The 17,981-nt window shown below is 48.3% G+C and overlaps 1 protein-coding gene and 1 long non-coding RNA gene across 10 annotated transcripts in view; one reads left to right on the top strand and one right to left on the bottom strand.

The window, feature by feature from the left end:
* Positions 1-15,464, top strand: part of LOC105489666 (uncharacterized) — a 42,687-nt gene extending 27,223 nt beyond the window's left edge. For 2 of the 3 annotated variants that reach the window (XR_011623763.1, XR_011623768.1), the window contains exons 5-7: positions 13,182-13,264; positions 13,410-13,486; positions 15,335-15,464. This is a non-coding gene — a long non-coding RNA (uncharacterized lncRNA). The remainder of the gene's footprint in view (positions 1-13,181; positions 13,265-13,409; positions 13,487-15,334) is intronic. The other variant, XR_011623766.1, reaches the window with a different exon arrangement.
* Positions 1-17,981, bottom strand: part of LOC105489669 (dishevelled associated activator of morphogenesis 2) — a 114,490-nt gene that overhangs the window by 40,828 nt on the left and 55,681 nt on the right. For 5 of the 7 annotated variants that reach the window (XM_011754659.3, XM_011754663.3, XM_011754664.3 and 2 more), the window contains 2 exons: positions 7,493-7,716; positions 2,982-3,071 (listed from right to left, as the gene is read on the bottom strand). In XM_011754659.3, coding sequence (XP_011752961.2) covers positions 2,982-3,071; positions 7,493-7,660 — 258 coding nt within the window. In that variant the 5' untranslated portion in view covers positions 7,661-7,716. Of the gene's footprint in view, positions 1-2,981; positions 3,072-7,492; positions 7,717-8,101; positions 8,846-15,290; positions 15,424-17,981 lie in introns of those variants that run through there. The other 2 variants (XM_011754660.2, XM_011754661.3) reach the window with 2 other exon arrangements.

Raw genomic sequence — 17,981 nt, forward strand, 5'->3', positions numbered from 1 at the left:
GTCTGTGACAGTTGGGAAATTTAAAAACTTAGTCTTTCAGGCAGTTCTAGAACACTAATAGAAAACACTTGGCACATAATAGGCACTCATTAAATAGTAACTTTAGAAAAACTTCCAAGGGGTTGGGTTTTGAAAAGACTCAGGAGACCCCCTTAGGCCTGTGATTTAATTTCTGGCAAACTCCCGAATGAGGGGGATGTGCCGCGGGGAGGCAGAGACCAGATCCGAGGACCTCTGGCCCAGTGCTCAGCCCTCAAGAGACAGGCTCGACTCTTCCCCAAGTAAGGGCAAGAATGATGGGAGTTAAAGAATTATTAATGTTGACTGAAAATCCAGCCTTCTCCAGCCAAATGGATCTGCTTCTGGGCCTCACACCCGTCCTGCTCATTCCTGTTCCTGTGCCCCAGGTCACTTTGGAGGCTCCTCCCCATCTGCTTTCTCCACTGTCCTGCTTCCAAATTGGCATGAAAACTTAACCTCCTCCAGACCCTCCCTGACAAACCACCTCTCCGCCAGCTGCCAGCGGGCCCTGCAGCTCTCAGCTCCATCCACTCGATGTTTTCTATTTCGTTTCACAAAATACAAATTTTAGACCAGTAGGAAAGCTGCTTTGTTTGGGTCTTTATGACTTCACATGGTTAAATGTTAAATTTAACCATGGTTATACGTGCTAAATTCTCCATGACTGAAGACCAAACATTCTGTCTTCTGCCTTGGGGAGGGGAATCAGCACCAAAAACAATTGCGTCGGCAAACACATCCTTTCCTGCGCTTGCTGGCTCATTGTTTACCCGTGCCATGTGCACTGAATGGGGACCTACTAGATGCCAATCACCATACTGAGCTCTGCAGGTACGGAGTACGGACTAAAGAGTCACGGTCTCTGCCTTCCATGCACTGCCAGTCCAGTACCAGAGAAAGGGTGGTCAGTGTTCTACGGCAGAGCTGCCCATAGCAGACCTTGGAGGGTGATCCATCCAACACAGAAAGCTGTAGGGGATGGGGGTGAGTGGTCTAAGAACACTAGGTTATCAAAGAGTATTACAGCTAAGACAGGTGGGGAGGGTGTTATAGACAGAGGAAGTGCCATGTGGGAAGGCGGAAGGGTGTGAAAGTGTGTGGGGAAATTACAGTTTGGTTTGGAAGGCAGTAAGAGATGCCCTTGTATTTTAATAATTTTTTTTTTTTTTTTTGAGACGGAGTTTCACTCTTGTTGCCCAGGCTGGAGTGCAATGGCATGATCTCAGCTCACCACAATCACTTCCTGCTAGATTCAAGTGATTCTCCTGCCTCCGCCTCCTAAGTAGCTGGGATTACAGGCATGTGCCACCATGCCTGGCTAGTTCTGTATTTTTTTTTTTTTTTTTTATGGTAGAGATGGGGTTTCTCTATGTTGGTCAGGCTGGCCTCGAACTCCTGACCTCAGATAATCCACCCACCTCAGCCTCCCAAGGTGCTGGGATTACAGGCATGAGCCACCATGCCTGGCCTTTTTTTTTTTTTTTTTTTCCAATTGTAGAAGAGACCAACTTAAGGGAACTCCATAGTAAATCAATTTGGAAAATGGAGAATCCTGAGATATGATTAATTACTCCTGAAATTTCTTTCCTTCCTTCTTTCCATGATTTGAGCTTTTTAAAGACCTGCTTTTCTCACAATGAGATGCATAAACACAGAATGTTATATTCTGCAGGTGCTTAATAAAGCGTGCATTGAGTATACTAGACAATGGCTTATAGTGTGTGCAGCCCATGCCTCTTGTCACAGGTCCTCAGCCTCTAGCACTATCCTCCCCAGCAGTCCCAGGTTCTAGCAATGGGCAGCCACTCGCCATAACTGACTGGATGGGCTATGGGTGAGTCTTGACTCTCTAGGCCTTCTTGGCCTCATCTGTAAAATAAAGAATGAGACTGTATCAACACTGGGTTGTTTTCCAGGTTCCTGCAACTCTGAAATGGTGTATATTTGAATCCTCCAACATTATAAGGTCAGTCTGGTTCAATGTGGAGCCCTGGGGATGGGATAAATGTCTTCAGCAGGAAGAGTAAGAGAAGAGCTATGAGTGGGCACAGGAGCACGGAGAAGACATGGCTCAGACTCTGCCCAGACCTTCCTGTCTCCTCCCAGGAGGGAGGGAGCCTGAGCCTCAGGCATGGGAATAGCCAGGCTCTGGTCCCTAAACACCAAAGCAATGTAGGAGGGCAGAAGAACAAGTTTTAGGCTTGGGACTCGAGTCTGAAAACTGGGGGTGTAGAGGGGAGAGGAGGAAAGTAGGCCATGAAAAGAAAATTCAGGAGTAAAAGGAACAGACTAAAATAGAAAGGGGGAAAGAGAGAGACATAGAGACAGAGGCAAGCTGAAGAAACACAGAGATGGAGACAGCAGAGAGAAGAATGCACAGCCACTGGGGAAGCAGAAGGGAGGACATCAAGTCCAATCAAGCTGGACTGGAGCCCAGCGTACCCCTTTCTAGGGAGGGCCACAGCAGGAGGCTAACAGCATCTTTGAATGAGCGAGAGGAGAGGGAGGATATGCTGAAGAGGACAAGGACTGATGTGTGAGCCCTAGCCTGGGACAGGGTGGAGGCTAAAGATCCAAAAGAGGACACCCCTGTCCCCCAAACTGATTTCTTATAGCAAAGCTGCCCCAGGTATGGTCCAGGCTGCCCACCCTCCATGCCTGGAAGCAGGCAGGAGAGAGTCCAGACTCTGCTTCTTTGTCTCTCTCCCAGCCAGCCCCAGTCCTGGAATGCAGCAGGTCCTGCTTAAGGGGTGTTTGAAAAAGAGAATCCTATTTCTGTGGGTGTAAGCTCCAGAAGAGCAGAATTTCCTTTTTTCTATTTTATTCACTGTTGTTCCTCCAACACCTAGAACAGTGCTGGCACGTAATAAACATTAGGTGAATGGATGGGCAGGTAAGGCAACAAGAGCCACCCCATGCCATGGACCCTGAGATGTGGCCGGAAGGGTCAGAGAGGGCACCTTCTTCTTGCTGCAGTAGATCTGCCATTTCTTCTCAGGGGGCAGTGCAAACATAGCCTCCCGGTTTTTGTCAGTGAGATCCAATTCATCCTGCAAAGACAAGAAAAAATATGTCTGACACTAGGGATGGTTAAGATTAGAATAGTCAGCCCTGCAGGAAATTAGAATTCCCCCAGATCAGGTCCTCAGCCTACTATCTTCCTCCCGAAGAGCATCAAAGATATGATAGGGCATTTCTTTTTCTGTGAGAAATATAGCCCCATCCCCTTGCCTCAACCAGCCCTGTGTGTCTTCCATTGCACTCCCTTTACTTCCTCTCCACCCCCAACCTTGTCTCTGCAAATCCACCCTCCTGCTTCAGGTCACCCTGTTCCCTGCGCGTCTCCTGCATTGCTTTGCTAGCTCCTGATCCTCTCGCCCCACGGTTTCTTGTCTTCCATCCCTTGTGATTCTTAAGCTTGTGGACACCATAATACAAAGCCTAACAAAGAAGGGAGTTGTCTGCAGATCTAGTTCTGCCTCTCTCCAATTCTCGTCCAATCCTTCAGGTCTACCTGCCCTGCAAATCTCTCCCCTAGACATTCTCTGGCTCCCCCAAACTCAGCATGGGCCCTAGCACGGGCTGGACAGAGCTGGTGAGGACAAGGGGCTAATCAGAGTAGGATGGGCGAGCCATGCCCAGGGAGGCATTGATCTGCTTCCGAGGGAGGGAGTGCCTGCTGGAGGCAGCCCCTCCCACTGCAGGACCACCAAGAGAAGGCGCCGGGCTCCATCAGGCTAGTCCAAACTTTCCAAGGAGCAAACTGGAACTTTATGAGGTCATATTTGGGGTAATTCCTAGGTATTTTGGGGTGAATTTAAAGGTTTTGCTGTGCTAGGCGGCCCCTGAAAATCTTTTGAAGCTGCTTCTCCTATCATGCATGAGCAATACCTAATGCTAATCAAGGGCTAATCAAAGGACTAGTTATTGAGCCATGGAGAACATTGTGTGCTTTTTTAAAAATCAAAAGCAAAAATTGCATTAAGCATAAATTAAGCATAACAAAGCATAATAGTACTAACCTTTATATTTTCAAATACAATAAACAGTGAAAACAATATCTAAGGAAGTATAATAGTCTTAAATTTTGATATCTGTAATCTTTTCCCTATACTTTTATTCAAGGGAGAATATTAAGACTCTCTTCTCTCACCTAGATCAGAACTGCCTAATAGAAAGATAACAGGGGCCACATATATTTTCAAATTTTTCTAGTCACGTTAAAAACTTTAAAAGAAATAGGTGAAGTCAATAGTACATTTTATTGAAAGCAGTAAATCTAAAATATAATCATTTAAACATATAATCATGTAGAAAATTAATAATGAGATATTTTACATTCCTTTTTTCACACTAAGTCTTCAAAATCTGGTGTGCATTTTACAGTTACAGTTCATCTCAATTCAGATGAGCCAGTAGCCCCATCTGGCCAAGGACTGCCATTCAGACAGCACAGACAAGGGATATTTGAAATAATACCCATTAGTTCACCTGCCTCTGGAACTCAAGACTCCTGCAGATTTAATCCCATACAAAATTTCTTCCCTAGAACTGCTCTCTAGGTATCCCAGGAAGTTCTTTGTCAAAATTCCCAGAATGCTGTTTGAGGTTTCTTTTCCACGATCAAAATCAGAAATAAAAGAAAAAGGAGAGTTATATGCACCTTACATTTCCCAACACAAACTCTGCACCCCTTCAACCTCTGTGCCTTTGCTTACACAGTGAGTCCTGCCTGGACAGGCCTCCGTACCCACTCACACTAAGGACCTGGTCTAATTCCTAGGGCACAGTGTCAGCCTCCTCCCGCAAGCCTTCAGTAGACCTTCCCAGGTAAGAAGAATCTCTCCCTTCCTGAACTACAGAGCAGTTCCACATGAGCTTGTATTCAGGTTATTGATGTACTTGTCTTTTCCAGCCAGTGGTCTCTATCTCTAAATCAATGGTAGCTTTGCTCAGCCTAGGCAGCATATAACTGCTGACTGCTTGCTTCTTATTAAACCTCACTTCCCTGGTTTCTTTAGCAACTACCCTCCTGAGCAGGCTCTCCTGTTTCACCCTATGTTCTGCGTGGGCTTCCTCGATGACTTCTCCTCTTCTATCCTACCTTTAAATGAAGTCCCTCAGGGCACCGTCCTCCCTCACCTGTTCCCCAGGACTCAGCTATTATCTCAGACTCTCTCAAACTTGTACCCCTAGGCCAACAGTTTCCTGAACTCCAGACCCTGGGGCCCAATTGTCTCCAGTATGTCTCCACTCTGATGTACTTACGTAGAGCTACTATGTCCCAGGCACTGTTCTAAGTGTGTAATGTTTATTCATTTGTTTATAACTTATAACAACTCGTTTTACAGATAAGGAAACTGATATACAGAAAGAATGTGTGAATTGAATTCATCATCCCAGCCCCCTAAACTTGAATCTCCTCCAGTATATCCTGTCCTGTCCAGGGTCCCAACATCCATCCAACACTTCATGTCAGAAACTGGGGTGTTCTTTGATTCCTACTCACTCTTTGATCCTACCAAGTCCTATTATCTTTCCTCCTAAATAGCTCTTGAATCTGTCCACTTCTCTCCATCCTCACTGCTAATACTTCAGTCTAAGGCACCCTTCTCTCTAACCTGTAGGATTAGGAGGCAAAAGCCTCCAAACGGTCAACCCAGAACCCTTCTTTAGCAGAGCACCTTGTATGGTCTTTTAGAAAAGTGATCAGATCACCTCAAATCCCTGCTTAAAATCTTCCATGACTTTCCACTGCCCTTAGGGTTTAATCCAAAAACTTTAGTTCTTCTGGTCTTCATTGTGTACCCCAAAAGGACCCAGCTTCTGACTTGACACTCACATATACCATTTCTTCTGCAGTCATTGTCCTGAACCTCATTCACTTATTATCTCGGTGAAAATGTCACTGCTTACAGGGGCCATTGTGACTTCTCCCAGTCTAGAATACAGCTTCCTGCTAGGCACTCCCATGCCCCCACCCCCTGAATGCTCCCTGTCCTAGCACTCATCACACTTGTCTCTGCTCCTCAAGATCAGTCTTCCCTACTAGGCTTTCACATTCTTGGAGGCAGGGGAGGTCTCTGGTGGCTCATCACTACATCCCTAGGACCCCCATACAGCCCAGCACCCAGCAGTCTCTCCAAGAAATATTGTTCTCTTGTTTGAGAGATACCTGATGCTATTCTTCTTGCAGGCAAGACTCGTCTGACTCACCCTTGTTTTTGCTAAAGTGCCATGCAAGGGTCCCTGTCCTGAAGATGCCCAGTAAATATCTGTTGAATAAAAGAGCCAAAGAAAGGAACACTGCCCATCACGTCCTTCTTTCAAAACTCACTCTACTCAAGCAAACATCCGTGACTAACACAGATCAGGCTCCAGATATTATTCTACACTAGCAAACACTTTGTCCCCCACCACTTGCCCCATCCAGAGAAAAGCTAAAAATTGGGAAACAGTGAGTTTTCCTAAACCTGATGTGACAAGGAAGCTGGACAACTTTTTCATATAAACTGCTTAATCTCATCTTACAGGGACCCTGTCATTGAAAGAGCTGGATTGGTTTAACCAGGTGTATTTATTAGCAAATACAAGTATAAAACTACATTCCAACCACCTGGCATTGTTTGTTTACTGGCTTACTAATGGCCCACCACAGAATGAGTGACCAAGAGCTAATGGTAGATGAACTTGTACTTATGGCTCTTTACCAGGCCTGGGACCTCCTGTGGTGTGCAGACTTTGTCTCACCACCAGATCTCCAAAGAGAGAAGAAATCATGCTTCTTTCCTAGTCTATTTGTGGCCATGGTATAAAGCTGCACACACAGGGGCTTCTCACAAGGGCAGTCTGAAGGCTGGCCCAGGCAGGCACTGCAGAGTCAGCACAGGCTGGTCCTGGTGTGAATGGCAGAGCTTTCACCTGCCCCTTGTTAGGCACAGCATATAATCATCCCAGGCCTGAACTGGAACCCCACGCATGACATAGACATTTCTACCTCCATGTTCCTAGCCAATCATCCCCTGTTCCGAGGTGCCCAGTGTCTGCCCACAGAATCCCACTATGTCTCTTCTTTGTGTCTTGGACATTAAAAGATCCCAGGGAAACTCCAAGGAGCAGAAGAGAGAAAGGCGCCAAATGTTCTGATGTTCTTTGAGATGTCTCACCATCTTAGTTTGCAAAGCCCAGAGCTGCCCCTTCCTATGATAACCTAACTACTGCACCCTGTGGTCTACAATCCAATGCAGAGAGGAGGTAGGACCATTCTTCTGGGGACACACTTTATGCTGTCCATCCCAGCGAGAGATTCTGGTTCCCCAACATAGCTGAAGTGTCCTGGGGGCCTACCTCCTCCCAAGAGGAGTTTTGAGAGATGGAGACCCCAGGACAGGTGCCCTGCCCTCTGTCCAGTTCTGCTTGTCCATCCACCCTCCTCTCCATTGTCACTGTCCCTCCCCACCCTCTCACTGACCACCAGCTCTGCAAAGCGGATGTTGAGCTCCTCTGTGTTTGGGATGGGGCTGGAGAACTCCATGAACTGCAGAGGGTGGTTGTCCCGGAGGTTGATTTCGGGGATGTCACTGCCCCCGAAGCAGCACAGGAAGCCCAGGCCATGGCGGCTCCTCTTGCGGGGGGCCATGGTCACTGCAGGCCAGGGGGTATCAGCAGGCAGATGCCCTAGGTCCTCATTGTGATCTGGACAGGAGGAGACAACACAGGGTAGTCAGGCATCAGTCAGATAGGCTGAGCAGAGGTCACTCTGCCTTCATAACCTCTGTCCCACAGGCTACCGGGAGCCCTCAACTCAATAGCAAAGCCCCTCTGCCCTTCCTCCCACAGCATCCCTCTGTTCCCTCCAGCTCTTTCCACCTGGAGGTATTTACGTATCCTCCCCACCATGCCCTCTGAGTGTTACCTGCCAAGACACTTTCACATTCCCCTTCCTTGCCCTCAGAGAAGGTCAAAGGCTGGGGTCACTGAATGTGACTTCCATGTAGCCAGAGCTGACTTTCCATGAATGTGTAGACGGGATCCTACTCCCTGTCTTAAGATCAGCTTCCAGCAAGGCTCATTTACTCACTTGATTCATTTCCAGGCCTGGAGATAACTGATTTAAAGGCATGGTCCAATGTGGAGGAAAGGGTTGAAGAAGGCTGGCAGAGGGAACAGTGAGCTAATGATGTGGCATAGCTTCTAGAGCCTGGGTCTCCAGAGGAGGAGAGGACGGAAGGCTACAGAGGCTTGTAGAGTTTTCTGCTCAGTCTTCTGTACCCTGGCATGTTTGGATGAATGTGAAATAGCAACAGGCAGTGGTTCACTGATCCTTCTAGAAGGAGGTGGCCAGTTGTCCTCAGAGAGTTACCCAGGGGAGTCAGAGTGAAGCCTGGGTACAGAAATAGGACTGATCATTGGAATGGTATTTGACATCTGCTCAGATTTTCGGAAGAAATCTGCTCAGATTTTCTTTTTCATACCAACCAAGAAGAGAGGACACTGTTCTGTCCAGAGACCAGAACTGATGGACATTTAACAGCTGAGTAGTCATTGGAACAGAAAGGGTTAAGTCTTTGGCTCGCCCCTAGGAAAGCCTAGGTCAATGATGACCAGCTTGAGAAAGAACACTACCCCTGTCATTGATGCCACATGGCCTCTAGATCAATTCAATCCAACAACCAGGACACAGGCCTCCTGAGAGGCAGAACCATCCTCAACCACTGGTTCCTGACAACCTAGGGGGGTTCAGTAGAGAGGCCAAAGCTTATGCACCAAACTGCTACCCAGCCGGATTCTCCCCAGCCCATACTTACAGATCTTAATTTTTTTGGACATAAATATGGAATTCTGTTTTTATCCCTGTTGAATATCATTGGTTTGCAGTCAAGATACTTTAGAATTTTGATTCTTAGCTATTTCTCCTGGACTCAGATTATTAACAGATTAGAATGCCTCTGTAGTCATCACGCACATCATTGCTAAAAATGTTGACCACATCAAAGACACAGACCCTAATGACACAAAAAGCTGATCTAGGAATGCCAGGGAACTTTCATTAATATGCTCAGGGGACAGTCTTTCAACCAGCTCTAAATCTATGTAACTATGCTCTCATCTAGCCCTCTTTTCTATAAAGTCAACATGAGAGATTTCTCCTAAAGCCCTGTAGAACTCAAGATATGCTAAATCTATGACACTCCTTTGAACCAAGCTCTAGAATCTTATCAAAAGAGAGAACAAGATAAATGTGGCATAATTTGTTCCTAGGGAACTCAGGGTAACTTCTAGAGAACACTGCTTTATTTCCTAAGTCCTAGCTAATAATTTAGTATAATCTCATCTGGCCTCTCACACATCATGCCCTATTTTAACTGTCATTCTAGAATTTTTTTACCAGCTCTATTTTATCTTTCTTTATAAAGTTTGTGACAGGCTTTTTAATAGGCCCAGAAAAGCCTCAAATAATACATTATGGAAGGCGCCCTGCCCTTGTGTTATTGGTTATCTTTTTGCTACTGGCTCTCATAAATATAGTGAGGGCTCCTAGAGGGCAGGGACTGTGTCTCCTGCTTCTTTGACAGCCATCCCCATTTCTGTAGCCAATAAAAGCCTTGTGCTTCGTGGGGAGTCAATAAATATTTCTTGACCAATTGGGAAATGACCTGTTCTCATGGAAAAGGAGGAAAGAAGGGTCCTTATTAATCAGTCAAAAAATATTGATGGAAATCTCAACTACTAGCAATTGATAAGCACTCAAGAACGTTTGTAAGGAAAAATAGAACCGTCCTAGAGGCTGAGGGAGGAGAAGCAGCCAGCAGGCCAGCACAGCAATCCATGGACATGGTGGCAAAGACCTGGAGTAGACTAGCGTTAGAGCAAAACAGAGAGGAAGGGGGACTTTGGGGTTCCCCTGGGATTTGATAGCCAATGGCAAAGAGTGGGTAAGACAAAGCCCTGGTCTCTGACCATTAGGGTTAGTAAAGCACTAACTCTGCAGGCAGGTAGGGGTGGGATCCCTGTGGGTGCCCTGCCCATTGTCAAGTGTGGGATAATCACATGGAATGCAGACCAGATCCCCTTGATTCCATCAGCCTCCAAAACGCAGCTGCAGCTGGCAAGCAAGACTGCTTTGTTCGGGGCACAAGGCATGGGAAGGGAGCTCCGAGAGGCAGTGGGGAGGCTGGGCTGACAGCACCACGGGGTTCTAGGGAGGGACAAGGAGAACGTGTGACCCCTCTTCCTGCCTTTACTTCCCCAGCTTCTTGTTCCCTAGTCTCCCTCTTACCTTTCTTGGCTGTACCAGAGGAATCAGGCATGGGGGCAGGGGTGGCATATAGCTGGTACACCTTGGCACAGTCTTACATCAGCTGTTTACAGCCATGATTGCTCTGACTGGCCAAAGCCTGTGCCATACCTGTTGTTAAATATTAGAGCATCTCCCCTGACCTCGGGAGAGGAGAAGTAGACACAGACCCTGCGAACAGGAAGGACCATCCCCTGAGAGAAGGACCTCATGCACTCAGGGGGCTGGCTGCATGTGTGTCTTTTTGAGGGGCTGTGTGTGTGACAGCGCCCAAGTATGTTTATGTTCCTGAGGACAATGCCCTCCCCTAGGTCTTTCCTTGCCTCCCTTTTTTTTCTTGAGGTGGAGTCTCGCTCTGTTGCCCAGTCTGGAGTGCAGTGGCGCAATCTTGGCTCACTGCAAGCTCCGCCTCCCGGGTTCATGCCATCCTCCTGCCTCAGCCTCCCAAGTAGCTGGGACTACAGGCACCCGCCACCACACCTGGCTAATGTTTTGTATTTTTAGTAGAGACGGGGTTTCGCCGTGTTAACCAGGATGGTCTCGATCTCCTGACCTTGTGATCTGCCCGTCTTACCCTCCCAAAGTGCTGGGATTACAGGTGTGAGCCACCATGCCCGGCCCTCTTGCCTCCCTTTCTTAAGTCCCCATCTGAACATCCAAGACTAAAATCACAGGTTCTCTGCCGAAAGCGGCCTCAGAAATCATGTCACTTCATGGTAGAGATCCAAAAACCGAGGTCCAAAGAGGAACTGTCTTCTCTGAGGTCACAGGCCTAGGAATAGAGCTGGGATTAAAACCCAGGACTCCAGCAGCCAGGCTGTGGTCCGGTCGCTGCCCCAGCAGACCTTGTCTTCTCCGTCAATGGGCCTTTTTTCTTACCTTGCCTTCGGCTCCCCCATAGCCATAGCTTCCCTCTGCTAGAGCAGATCAGTCTCTACAGCTTAGTTTAGAAATCCCTCTAGAGAGCAGGAGAGGTTTACAGAAGCTCCAAAGGCCGCCTCCTTCTCCTCATCAGTAGGAGCTGCTTCCATCGTCTGAACCCTAATTCCTGACCCGCTCCTGCTCTGACGCCTCTTTCACTCCAGCTTCCTAGTGGCAGGGCGGGGTGGGGAGCAGAGGCTTTGAAGTCAGGAGACCGGGATTTCCCCACCTTTGTTTTCTCAGCTGGTGCTGGTGAGTACTCTTCACCTCTCGAAGCCCCCGTTTCCTCATCTGTGACACCCTGATCACAGGGTCTTCCTCACTGGGTTTCAGTGAGGTGTACAGAAAGCGAGAGAAGTGAAATGCCTAGAGAACACTGGGCGACAGTAGAGGAAGCGCCACCCTGCAGCGGGCCTCCATTCCCATCATCGCCAGCAAGGTGAGACTCGCCCTGCCCACAGCCTGCAACCCTCAGCGCTTCTCCAGGCAACGATGGGGTGACTGACACCTGGCATTCTGGGAATTTGCCTGGCCAGATTTATGAAGTCACCCGGCTCTGCCTTCCTCTAGGCCAGAGGAGCTGGGCTTTTCCCTGGGCTCTGAGCTATCTCTAGGTAGAAAGATAAGCAAATCTTCATCACTGACCCTGGACAGGGAGAGGAGAAGGTGAAGTGGCCACAGGAATCCATTTCTGCAAAATCTCTTTAGAAGAGGAACAACGAGGTTTCCACCTTGAAGGAGAACTGAGAAGCAATTTGGAGAAAAGGGGATGCAAAGACAGAAGGAAACCCATTGGACTTGAACTCAGCCAGAGAGATTTCAGCTGCCCCCACCTCCACCCACTTTTCTCTCCATGAAAACTTCCCCAGTGCCAGCAGCTCCCTGCCCTCCACATCCTGTCTCCTTGCTCCCTCCCCTCTTCCTGTGGGGACAAGTTCTCCTCAGGACTGTTAGTCCCTAAGCACAGACCAACTGGCCTAAGACACCAAACCATAGGTCACAGCCAGTTAAGCAATGCCTCCTGTGGCTCCAGCCTGACTGCACCCATCACCGTCACAGTCCCTCTAGTTGTAGCAAAAGCACATTGCCTGTCCCATTTCTGTCACTCACCAGCAGGGGTTCAGCAGGCCATGGTGGTAGTCTCTCTGGGCCTCAGTTTCCTTTCTGTGCAATGGCAGGGTTTAACTGAAGACCTCCAAGGACTTTACCAGCTCTAACCTTTCACACTGCCTGCGCAATCCTATTCCCGAAGGCTTCCCAAGGGGCTCTCCTCTGCCTGTACTGAGCACTTCCCCCACATTGCTCTCCGAGCCAGGAAGGACTTCCTACCACTTGAGCTCATTCCTTCCATTTGGTTGGTAAAGATGCAATCCTAGCCCTTACCCTCAAACCCTAACCCCTAGCCACTGCAACACACCAGCTTTTACATTTCAGGACTTCAAAAGTCCCATATCATCAGTGTTTATCCCTCAGTCTTAATAGAAGCAGAATAATACTAACACTTGAGACCTTCCTATGTGCCAGAAACTGACTGTCGACATTTTATTCCCCCAACAACTCTCTGAGATAGTTGGCTTCATTTTAAAGAACTTATGGAGAAAAAAACCAAAAATGCAAAAACAAAAACAAAAGCCACAAAAACTGTGGTTCAGAGTGGTTAAGTAGCTTGTCTAAGGTCACACAGCTAGTTAGGGACATAGCTAGGATTCAAACCCAGGACTGTCTGACTCTAAAGCGGTTAGCCACTAAGCCATAAGGCACATGTCCAGAAAGTATCCTAAGCTGAGATCTGCTCAGAGTTTTCTCAAATGTTATACAGATTGATATTCAATAATTCATGATTCTGCATTTCCTGTGAGCTGGGCCAGGTGTTTTCACAGCTGGGCAATCTCATTTCAGCTTCACGATGACCTTGTGAGGTGGTTATTATCCCCTCTTACAGATCAAAATATTGAGGCTTCAGGAGCTGTTACATGGCTTGGTCTATGACACCCAGCTGCTAAGAGACAGAGCTAGGACTCGCAAGTAAGTATTCTCACTCTAAGCCTAGTGGTCTTGTCACAGAACCAAAGTTGACTCATGAACTCCTCCTCTAGCTCTTGGGGACAATGCTATTGCTTTGGGACATTCAAATTGCCTCCTATCAAACTGCCTCTTTTCCTACCTTCAGACACAGGGGTAACAGGACAAGGACATGGTATTGACTCTCTCTCCCTGGCCACTTCCAAGGTACCTACTGGGAACCAGGTACTATACTGATGATTTTCTGCATTATCTCATTTATTCTCCCAACCCTACAATGATATCACGATCCCTTCTTACTGATGATGACATTAAGAGTCTCAAAGGTCAGGCAAGTTGCCCAAAGACCAAGTTTTAGAAGTGAAAGGGCTGGGTTTGAGGACAGTAGTGTCTCATTCAAACGAATGTGCTTTTGACCAGCTTCTAGCCATGTGTTGACCATGGACCTGTGGTGAGGACCCAGGAGTAAACAAGATGTGATTCCTTTCCTAAAGGTCTCCTTCTAGTGGGGGAGCAAGGGGAGTCCAGACAGTGACAACGAAGAGAGAGTGAGGTGTTTGGGCAGCCCTGAGAAGGGGGACCAGGTCCAGCCTGGGGGTTAGGGGGTAAAGGGGAAGTCAGGGCAGGCTTCCAGGAGGAGCGGACTTTGAGCCAGCCTTGAAAGAGAGGAGAGAATCAAGGAAGGGTACAAGAGGAGGGAAAAGGCACTCTAGGCAAGGAAAACGGCATAAGCAGAGGCACAGAAGGAAGAGCATGGCATGTGTGAGCCCAGAGTCCTGATCAGCGGCTTCATCCTCTGCTGGCTAAATCAATAGGCAAAGCAAATGGAAAGGGTATGCGAGTATCCTGGTTTGATAGCAGAGCTGCAAGCGTGCTGGGGAGCCTGCTCCTTTGCCCTTCTCTCCCCACCAGGTCCCCTGGGGCTGGGGCTGGGGCTGCGGCTGGGGCTGGGAATGGGGCCCAGAGCTTCCCAGAGCTGCTGCATGGAACATAAGGAATGTAAACAATTTCCTGCTCCACAGGCGGACATTGCTCCCTATACGCTGACCCTCTACGTGCATGTGCTGCTGGGAGTCGCCCAGGAAAGGGCCCCAAGCCCGGCTTGGGGCCTGGCTCCCAAAGGAAGAATCTATGCTTTTCCATCCCATGTCCCAAATGACACTACCAGACCCTCTGCCCACCCATCTCCCCACTGCCAACCTACACCACACCTGCTTCCACCCCAAGCCTCTGTAGATCATCTCCTCAAGCTGGTGGACAGCAAGCAGGCCTGGGGGTTCCTCTTAGCTCTAATCCATCCACTTCCTCCCTGAAGCTGCTGAATTATCATCACCCAACTCTACCCTACACATTCGGTTGAATTCTGTTCAGTTGACATCAGCTCTAACCAGGTGACTTCAAACAAGTTACTTGGCCTCTCTGAGCCTCAGTTTCTTCAGCCATAAAACAGGGGAAATATAATAGTACATAATTCATAGGGTTTTCAGGAGGATTAAATTAGTTAATATTTGTAAAGCATTTGGAATACAGCCTAGTAAAAGTAAAGACTATTAACAGCTATACAGATAAGCTGCTGTTCTACTTGTGAAGATACCTGAATGACGGTATTATAGAGTTTTCTTTCTGTAATTTCATCAGTTTTACATATTACTATAGGGCTTGGCAGATATTACAGGGGTCACGTTCAGCCCACAGACTGTTTTTGTAAACACAATTTTATTGGAACAGTCATGCGCATTCATTTAAGTATTGTCTATGGCTACTACCATGCAACAGAGACCGTATGGCCCACAAAGCCAAAAACACTTACTATCTGGCCCCTTACAGAAAGACTGCCAATTCCTGGATTACTGCATCGATTCCTATGCAACTGACAATATCCAATTATTTTTAGCCATAAAAACACCGATTTCATATGATTCCACATATCATACTGGCTCCTCACTTGTACCGTCTGACCCACCGAGAGTGCTGCCCTCTAAATCCAGTGATTCCAACCATAATAAAGATATATTTATTGAGCACCTACCATGTTCGAGGTTTATCTCAAACTTTCATCTTCCCTTTTTACAGACGAAGAAACTTGAGGCTCAGAAGGACGCTAGGTGTGAACCTAGGAACTCAAACCAGGTCTCCAGACGCCACTGTTGCCCTGAACAATCTGACTGACTTGTACTGTGAGCCTCGGGCAGGGCTGGGGGAGAGACAAGGAGCACTTTCAAAAATAAGCACACGCTGTTTCCAGAATTGGGGGAGCTTTTCTTAGCAGTCGCCTAAATTACAGTTTCCCCCTAGGCTCTGGGAAAGGCAAAGAAAGCAAAAGTAAATTCTCTCAGCCTCTGAGTCCCCTCTGTGCAGGCCTAGGGGTGGGAGACACAGGGAGGCGTCGCTGAGACCCGAGAAGAGGAAGGAGAGAAAGGAACGTCTTTCCGGAAAAGTGAAACTGAAAATCCCTCAAAGTGACATTTCTCAAACTTGGGGGTGAGGGTGGGAGTTGAGGATTTTCCAACTGTTTTTCTCATTTTGAGAAATGATAAAGAGAATAAAGGTTTCTTTGACTCACTAGGGCACTAAACAAGCAGATGATAGTTCTCCAAGGTCATGGTCAAACCTTCATTCATTCATTCATTCATTCATCCATCCACCCACCCACCCACTGAGTAAATGCCATGTATAAAGCAATGTTCTGGGTGTCTTATATGAGCCTGACATCAGATCCTAGGATGCAAGGGAGACAAGGAGGTGCGGCTCTAGGCCCTGGGACTGTAGGTGGGGAAGAGTGACTTCTAGCTGGGAGGATCTGGAACATTCACCAGAGGAACTGTCATCGAAGCTGGGCCTCAGAAGAAGGGAGGGCGTCAGCACATGCCAGGGGCTCGGGGGCTGTCCAGGAAAGCATTCTCAACAAGTGGCATGTCAGAGTGAGAACCTGGCACCAACGACAGCCCAAATGAATGAGAAGCTCTACCAGGGTGGTTCCCACTGCACCTCTCAGGGCTCAAAGAGGTGCAGTGGGAACCAAAACTACAGCCAGAAAAAGGAGGGCGTTGAGCGCCAGGGGAAGAAGGAAGAAGACACTGGAGAGTGTGTGGCTTGTGGCTGATTAGTTCCTTGGCTTATGGTAGAGGAGGGCGTCTGTGAGGTCTGAAATTAGAAGAGACATTTCTGGTGGCACTGTATGGGGTGGGAAGACAGGAGGGAGAAGTGGAAGAGGGGAAGAGTTAGGAGGCAAGTCTGTGCATCTGGGTAGAAGAGAATGAGACCCTGAACTGCCAAGAATAGAGAAGAAGAGGTGGATGCTGGCGGTGCCATGGAGGGGTGCGGGCACGCGAGTAAGAGGATGAGAGGCTGGCCATACAGAGCAAGGACCTGGGCTGACGATGAACCTGGGGAGCATAGCTTGCTCTCTGGGCAACAGCTACGAAGTGAAAGAGAAGGAATTTTAGCGCCCATGTCTCTGCTACCCATTAGCACTGGAAGTCTGGGGCTCCTGGCCAAAGGGAAATCACCCTACACAGGAGAACCCAAGGCCTCGCCCCCTCTGCTTCCAGAAGCCAAGCCCCTCCTCTGGCTCACACAGACGGGGCTGCTGTTACTGAAAGGCACAGGAAAGGAGCCTCCAGTTTTCCTCTGTGCTCCACTCCCAGCTCTCCCACCAGAGCAACCCATCACTGAGGCCTCAGCACCGTTCCACAGCCCAGGACTGGGAGAAGCCCCCACTGGCTGCTACTCCTGATCCTCTCTCCCAGGGTCCCAGCACAAAAAGCATTCTGTCACTCTTGAGGGAAGGACCTCGAGGTTCTGTCAGGCCAACTCCGCCCTAGAAACCCAGCGGGGCCTATGCACATGGCCCCACCTGGCCCCCGGGGCTGCGCCTTCTGCAGTACAAGGTGACCTTCCCGCCTTTCTACAGAAAGGCCCCTGCTCCTGCCTCAGGACCCACAGGCACAGTCCATCTCCTCTGGGAGGGCAGACTGGGATGGGGCAGTGACTAGGGGGTAACTAGGGGGTAGGATGGGAGCTGAGCCAACCCCTGAAAGGCAAATGTCGTTGAAAATATAAATCCAGGGTGACTCCTTTTCTCCTCCTAAATTTTGTGTGTACAATTTCACCACTCTATTCATACTTTCAAACAAAACTTCGTCGAGTCCTTAAGTACCGTGCTCTTAGCTGTGAAAATGTATAATAAGCATGAATTCAGTCTGGTTGGGAAGGGACACAAATAAAATAAAGTGTGGACATGGTTATGATAAGGGAAGTACACAGGTTTGAGTCTGAGGAATGCCTGCAGAACTGCATCCCAGCAGGGGTTCTGGTCCACCCTAAACCCTCTGCTCATAAACATGGTTTAGAGGGGGCATCGTAGAGTGGAATGAGGGCTGGGAATACTCAGAGATGCTACCAAAGATCAAGAACAGAAGTCCAGCCAAGGGTTATTGATGCCATAGGAGATTGCAAGCACCTCGGGCAAGAGAACATGAGTACTTTGGGCCTCATCTGTAAATGAGCCAGTCAAACTACGTATTGTCTAGGAGTTTCTTCTACCCCTGTCACTAGGATTTGCGTCAGACAGTACATGAGGTGTTAAATGATGCTGTTTGAATTGAATCCTATCCTATGAGCTCCCTAAAGGAGCTCATTCATTCATCTGCTCATTCATTCATCCAACCATCATTGATTTTTAGCACCTACTCTATGCCCGGCACTGCTCTCGGGGCTG

Source organism: Macaca nemestrina, chromosome 5 (assembly GCF_043159975.1).
Source record: "Macaca nemestrina isolate mMacNem1 chromosome 5, mMacNem.hap1, whole genome shotgun sequence".
Lineage (NCBI taxonomy): Eukaryota > Metazoa > Chordata > Mammalia > Primates > Cercopithecidae > Macaca > Macaca nemestrina.